Here is a 7,091-nt window from a genome sequence, read left to right on the forward strand (position 1 = left end):
TTACTTACTCTATCTAAACCAGCACAACTTCTTACTTCCTACCTGCTCCAGTATGGGGTCATGTTAACTGTTTCCAGTTGCTCTACATTCTTTTCTCCCCCAGTCTCTCCATCTTGCAGATTGAAAGGTCTTCTCTTTACCTGAGTGACCCTGCTCTATCTCCCTGGGCTCACTTCCATGCTTTTCTGTTTCTGACAGCCTCCACTCCCTCATCCTTTACCAGGGACAAGGACTGGGTGATTCCTCCTAACCGTCTCTGGAAGAGACAAACAGGAGATCTGCCAGCACATGTGAAAAGCAGCACAAGACATTGTGGAGCTGTATCTGCTTAAAGCTGGCCTGTCCCCTTTTGCCATTCTGCTTCTTAAACTAATTGAAAGTGACTTTAAATAAGCTATCTTTGGTTCTTTTTTCCAGCGTTGTTTTTTTGTTGTTGTTGTTTGTTTGGGGGTTTTTTTTGTAGATGTTCCCTAGGTCTGATCCTAGGAGTCTTTTTTAATGCACATCTACGGCCTTCTGCTAGGTCATGGCTGATGTGTCAGATGACGATTCTTGGAGTTCTTCCCAAGTCTGAATTCTCCTGGTTCCTGTTACTCTGTTGGCCTTTGAACTCAGAGGATCCTTCTTACTCCTTTTTCATACCTATTATTTTTAGGCTTCTTGCTGTCCCTCAAGTTACCACAAATAGAAACTGAAATAGATTTTTTTTTTTTTTTGCAAGTAACTGGCAAGCTTAATCCTACAGTCTTTACAGAAATGGTGATGGTGTTGTCACACCTCTGGAGTGACAGCAAAATGCATGTGAAATTGTCCTATTAATTTCTTTCTGCTAACTTCTTTCTCACATTTGTTAACGTCCCCCCCTCAAAAAAAAAAACAACAACCAAACAAACAAAAAAAACCCCCAAACCCCACACATGCCTCTGTTTAAGGTGGATCCTTCTTAAAACTTCTTACCAGGAAGCTGTCTGAAAACATGAAAAGGATGCCTGGAGGTGTTTGGTCTGCTTTTTCTAAAGGTCCTTTGTAATGTTGTGTGATGCAACTCTACTCATCTCCTACAGTCCAATCTCTTAATGATTTTTATCTTTTCTGTTACTGAACTTCCCCTTCTCTGGACTTATGAATGGAGCAAAGCCCTGTCTACAACATAAAACACTGTTGCAGTTCTTTAAATTGTAGTTCACTTTAAGAACTCCTGTACTGCTAAGACTGCTAACCTAGATGACCTTTAAAGGTCCTTTTCAACCCAAACTGCTCTGTGATTGTGTACCTCTTAGAAAACTCAATTATTATTAGACTACTGATCTGTTGTGACTTCTGTGTAACAGCTATCATTGTTAGATAGACTCACTGTAGTCTTACAGGATATGGTTTAGCGCCTGCAGTGGAGTCTCGGTCTGTCTCCACATCCTAAGTGGCAATTAGCAACCGTGACTTATTTGCACAAAGCTTTCTATTCCTGCCCTTTGATAAACTATATTAAGACATTAGCTGTTATCAGGACTTGCTGTATAATTGTCTTCAGGACCTGATCTTTTGAATTTGCTTTCTCATGGCTGGGAAGCTCTTCAACACAGTCTGCTTCTCTCATGGTCCTTTGAAAAGGAAAGGTTTGAGTGTAGAATGCTGAAACACTGTCTCATCTCTTTATTTTCTCATGTACACTTGCCCTGATTATATCTGTAGATGGATGCATAGGGCTGTTTTGTAGTTAAAAATTACATTTTCTGTTTGCTAGAAACCAGATTTATGGGGGCAAAGAACAGGTGTTACTGAGTCCCAGCTGGGGGGGAAAAAATAAGAAAGTAAATATGTGATAACAGCTCTGTAACACTGTGTGCTCAGCTAATCTATTTCCAAAGTGTCATGGGCAATAATTTGTTTGAGCATAGAAATACATAGATTCCTTTCACTGTTCAGAGTTGACTGGCCAACATAAGTCACTTTTTTTCTGCTAAATAGTTGTAGGATCAATTATTCTATAGTGCCTAAGTATATTTAGTGGGCATTTGGTTCAGCTTGTACCTGTCTTCTGGGAAACAAAACTTCTCTCATCTTCCCATCTCTTCCTTAGGCAGGTATTGTCAGCAGCACTGGTACTGTGGCTGGGCACAAAACTAACTCCTCTGCTGTAAGGTTCCACAGTGCATAAAAGTTTATATTCTTGGTTTATTTGCATAGTATCACCTGCAAATGAATACACAACTCTGAGCAGTTCATCAGCTATCTACTTCCTGATTGTGTGTCTTGCAGTCATTTTATAAGCAAACTTTACCATAGCAAAATAGCACACCACTGGGCAGGAATAACCTATTCAATGAACTTGTCTGTGTGTGTTTTTAGCTAGACTGTTACTACTGTCTTGGTATATTAATGAAGTTGTGGTGTAGAAGGGCAGTTAAAGGCAGATGTAGGTTGCCATGTGTATTCAGCCTTTATTACCTGAAATGTTCCTTAGTTAGAAATCTGTGTGCCTTGAAAGTCTCAAAATATGTTCAAAAGCTTGCATTGTTTTGTCACGCCACAAAAACTTTGCATTTGCTTTCTGGACCTCCTATTTGATACAGGTAGATTTAGATGCGTTTTTTTTCCTACTGACTGATCTGTATGTGAGTTAATGATGCTTACACACAAAGTAAGTCATTAGCCTTTAAGACAAGTGGTTCTGCATCTATGAAGAGACTGGCAGTTTTGTATAAACGGTAGAAACTGTCTGATGCTCAGCTTGAATATTCAAGGAAGCTCAACTTTGCCTTTATGGGACTACTTAATGTCAGTGTAGGTGTTATGTTGTCTCTCAATTCAGAATGGAAAATACAGTTGTATGTATAAAAGCTATGCTTTTATATAAATATTGGGGTTTTCAGAACTTGGTCTCTTGTTGCTATGTTTAGCATGTTTCAATTGGTATTTGAGTACATTTCAGTTTTTGGTGTTGAAACAAACCTGTATGGAAACCTTGTATTAAGTAAATCAGAATGGTTTGGGTTGGAAGAGACCTTAAAGATCATCTCGTTCCAACCCCCCTGCCATGAGCAGGGACAGGGATAAATTTATTTTCAAGTAATCTTTGCTAAGAAAAGTAATAGGTTCTTATGCAAATCTAATTCTTGGACTAAAAAATAAACCTGGTGAAACTGCTGAGTTGGTCTGCTGTTATTTTTTTCGTTTTGTAATGCATGGTGTCTTCAAAATAACCTTGCTTCACCTGTGCTCATTATGCCTTTTTTCTCCCCTTTCTTTACAGCAGTTCTGTGGTGTTCTTGGTCACACATTTATGGAGTTTCTGAAGGGCAGTGGAGACTACTGCCAGGCACAGCACGACCTCTATGCAGACAAGTGAACTGTAGAAATTCATTACTACTCCACCAAGAAGCCCCACTAAGAGTGGTTGACCAGGATAAGAAGTATTGAATTGAAATTGGCAGAGCATTTAACAACAGAATTCAGACCTGGATGGGGTAAACCTCAGTGCACTGCCTTTCTTTTGCCTCAGTATTACTGGATTGAAGAATTGCTGCTTCTTGTTAGGAGGTTCATTTCATTTCCCATTGCTCCCAACTTCATACTTCCAAGCACTGAGAATTTCACGTGGAGTATAGTGAAGTAGACTTCAGTTTCTCTACATCACTTCTGTATTAGATTTTTTTTTTAATCCTTTCATAATCTTGTTGCATGTTTAACTAAATCAATATGGCCCGAATGAACCGCCCAGCTCCTGTGGAAATCACCTACAAGAACATGAGATTCCTAATCACACACAATCCAACCAATGCAACCTTAAACAAATTTATAGAGGTAAGGTCACAACAGAAATCTTACTGATGTCTTTTATTAACAGTTTCTTTTACTAGTTGATGACAGCTGTGGAAGCCATATGAAGAGGTACTGAGACTGTTCTTATATTGACTTTTTTTCCCAAATAATGATGCCATGCTTTCAAGACGTATGGACAAACCTATTCAGATATATTTTGACCTTCACAAAAACATACTTCTGAAAGTGGAGCAAATAAATAATTGTCTAGTACATTGTGCATTGTTTAGGTCTGAAAACAGGAATTATCTGGCAGAGTTGTGTAGAACAATACAAAGATCTGCTAGTGGTAGGAACTCACATTTAGGTTCATCTAAAGCGGAGTAGCATTTCCTTGCACCTGTTGCATAGTGATTAAAAAGAGAATAATTCACTGCACTGTGAATCAGAACCTTGGGAACAAGTAACAAGATTGCAGTATGCTTTCACAGCCTATCTCCCTTCAGTATCAGCAGGTCATGAATCCAGTGTAGCTTACACACTATGACACTCAGAGGATTCTCCTAATTGAGTGAAATTTGTGGTGGTAGGCTTGCTCTGCATCCAGAGCCACTGGAACTGCTCTAAGTGTTTTGGTACATGCTGAAATTATTTACTGATGAAAGCCAGGTGGCTTGGCATGTACTGCTGGTGTCTGAATTTGTCATCTAAACCTTGCATCTAGCATGTTGCAGCTATGAAATGCACAGTTAAAAGGATGTGCATCTATGCTAACAATAGGTTCCTCCAAAGTTACCTCCTGGTAGGGTCTGGGTTTGTAATGCAGTCCCTCCCTAGCAAGATTTTAGGTGTCTTACACCTCTATTCTGCATTCAGTGTGGGATAATTTACAAGAACTATAGTGACATAACATTTGCTTGCCTTTGTACTATCACAGCTGGATAAAATACGCTTAGGCTATGCTTCAGTCATTACCATGACAGTTACAGTCTGAATGATGGGTTGTTGCAGGGAGAATGAAGAGTGAGTGCCTTTTTTCTTTTTTTTTTTTTTCTTCTTTTAAAGAAAGGGAGGTTAATAGCAAAATGGAAAGTTAAAGATTGTTATCCTCTAGTTACGATAACTTAGGAACTGGAATAAGTTATTGTCCTATGCTCATAATTCTTATCAATAAGAGGTGTTACAAACCTGTTATTTTAAGTAGATGGAGAGAAGGGGAGGATCTAAATCTCACTCAGAATGCTTTTAGTGAAGTCTGTAGCTTTGCAAACCAGGAAACTTCCTGTTCCTTTGAAAGAAAAGACATTCTGAAGATGGACTACTTAATTTCATCAGTGTTTTCCTGGATTTAATTTTAAAAGAAAATTCTGATGCAACATAACAAAACTTAAAGTTCAGAAATATTTGCAGAAGAACTCAAAGGTATCTGGCATTAGCACGCACAGGTTTTCAGTCATTTTAGCTATGTTCTTCGCAGGGTAGGAAGCATTTGTGTGTTTTCTTGCTGAAATTTTTTGAATGAGCTAATAAGCTAGGCTATTGAGAAAATTAAATGGTAAGTTAAGTCAGTTTACTCCTAAAGTTGGTGACTTTTTCTGGCCCTTCTCCCCAGGAACTTAAGAAATATGGTGTTACCACAGTGGTAAGAGTGTGTGAAGCTACTTACGACACTGCTCCAGTGGAAAAAGAAGGCATTCAGGTTTTGGTAAGTAGAGTAGAAGCAAAGTTTAACACCAACCCACCACCAGTTTTGTCCACTGTATCCCCTACTTCTTTTTTGTATGCAGACAGCATACAAGCATAAAGAGTTCTATCTTTCTTTATGTATATCGTGCTATATTCTAGGACTGGCCCTTTGATGACGGTGCTCCACCATCCAACCAGATTGTTGATGATTGGCTGAACCTCCTTAAAGTTAAATTTCGTGAAGAACCTGGTTGTTGTATTGCTGTACACTGTGTTGCTGGTCTTGGAAGGTGGGTGAAGTTTTAAACAACTGTTGAGTTGCCATCCCTAGTCAGACTAGCTAAGATTTACAACAGAAGTTTATTTGAGGCAAATGTAAAATGGTCACATATCCAGTAGTGGAATGACCTCACACTTAAAAGTAGTTCAGATGACAGGAAACTGTTGTATGTGTATATTAGGCATAAATGCCTTTAGTCAACAGATTATGCTGTCATCACAGCTCTCCCACAAGAACTACTGAATGAAGTAAACAAAATATATTCTTGTACCAAACATATTGATGAGTGTCCCATTCATAATTTTTGTCTTGATAAGTCTTCCTTTTTTTTCTAATGGGTTTGGTTTTTAGTGACTCACCTGTAAGTTTCCTCTTCATCCCTATTTCAGCAGTATTGCCAGTCTCCTTGTACCAAGGGTATTGTAACCATTAGCCCCAAACAAGTGGGATGTTCTGGCACATCAAGACCAACTTTCAGCCTTGCTGGGGGATGAAAAGTGTTCTGCAAAGTCCTAATGCTCTGTTTCTGTCTCATTTCTAACACTAAGCTTCAGAATTTTAATGGATAATGGTAAATACTATCCTAGCCCTGTTCCACCTGTCTGCTGCCACTATCTTAAATACAGTTCCAACAGTTGTGAGAACATCATGGTTTTACTGCTATTGTTACTACCCGAGAACTAGATCTGTTCAAAAAGCAGTTGCCATATTCTAGCCATGCATTTCAGCATTTCTAGTATAAAATGGAGGCTTCTGGTCTTGCTGTCCATAAACCTGTCTTGTCCAGTGTTTGCACTGAGGCTTCACATGTAACAAAGTTGACTGTAGTGGTGAATGCTACCAAAACAGGTCCTTTTCAGCTGCTTACAATATCTGTTTTTATTTTTCCTCAAAGTTGTGCATTTAACTAGTTGATAAGAAGATCCTAGCTTTTTATCCTGTAAGGTTTTTTAAAACCCCTGAACATATAAAACCACTTAAGCTTGCTACTAGATGCACAAGTCTGTTGCTAGTGTGTGGCCTGGGGTTTTGTCTTGGGTTTTTGTGGGTTTTTCGAGCCATAAATTGCTAATGTATTTGAGTTTGATTTGTGTCAAGCTTTCCCAATTGAAAACTGTATTATGCTAGATGAACAGTACTGTGGCAAGCAAGGTGATCCTCTGGGATGGGCAGTATCTGTGCCTAAATCTAGTGACAGTAGTTCTAGGATTCGTCAGTTCTTATTGGACCTGACTCCTCTTCCAGTTTCTGCTTTAGGCTTATGACTTCTAAGGATGTTTGTTTGTGGGAATAAGAACCTATATGCAACTGTTCCCCAGAATCAATTGTCTTTGAAAAAAATGGGTGAAGATTACCTATGTTTTAT

The 7,091-nt window shown here is 38.9% G+C and overlaps 1 protein-coding gene across 3 annotated transcripts in view; it reads left to right on the forward strand.

Annotated features, from left to right (window-relative positions):
• The first annotated feature begins 3,250 nt into the window (after window positions 1–3,250).
• Window positions 3,251–7,091, forward strand: part of PTP4A1 (protein tyrosine phosphatase 4A1) — a 7,105-nt gene continuing 3,264 nt past the window's right edge. For 2 of the 3 annotated variants that reach the window (XM_010167360.1, XM_010167361.1), the window contains exons 1-3: window positions 3,251–3,801; window positions 5,372–5,464; window positions 5,605–5,735. In XM_010167360.1, coding sequence (XP_010165662.1) covers window positions 3,697–3,801; window positions 5,372–5,464; window positions 5,605–5,735 — 329 coding nt within the window. In that variant the 5' untranslated portion in view covers window positions 3,251–3,696. The remainder of the gene's footprint in view (window positions 3,802–5,371; window positions 5,465–5,604; window positions 5,736–7,091) is intronic. The other variant, XM_010167362.1, reaches the window with a different exon arrangement.

Source organism: Antrostomus carolinensis, unplaced genomic scaffold, assembly GCF_000700745.2.
Source record: "Antrostomus carolinensis isolate BGI_N321 unplaced genomic scaffold, ASM70074v2 scaffold35244, whole genome shotgun sequence".
Taxonomy (NCBI): domain Eukaryota; kingdom Metazoa; phylum Chordata; class Aves; order Caprimulgiformes; family Caprimulgidae; genus Antrostomus; species Antrostomus carolinensis.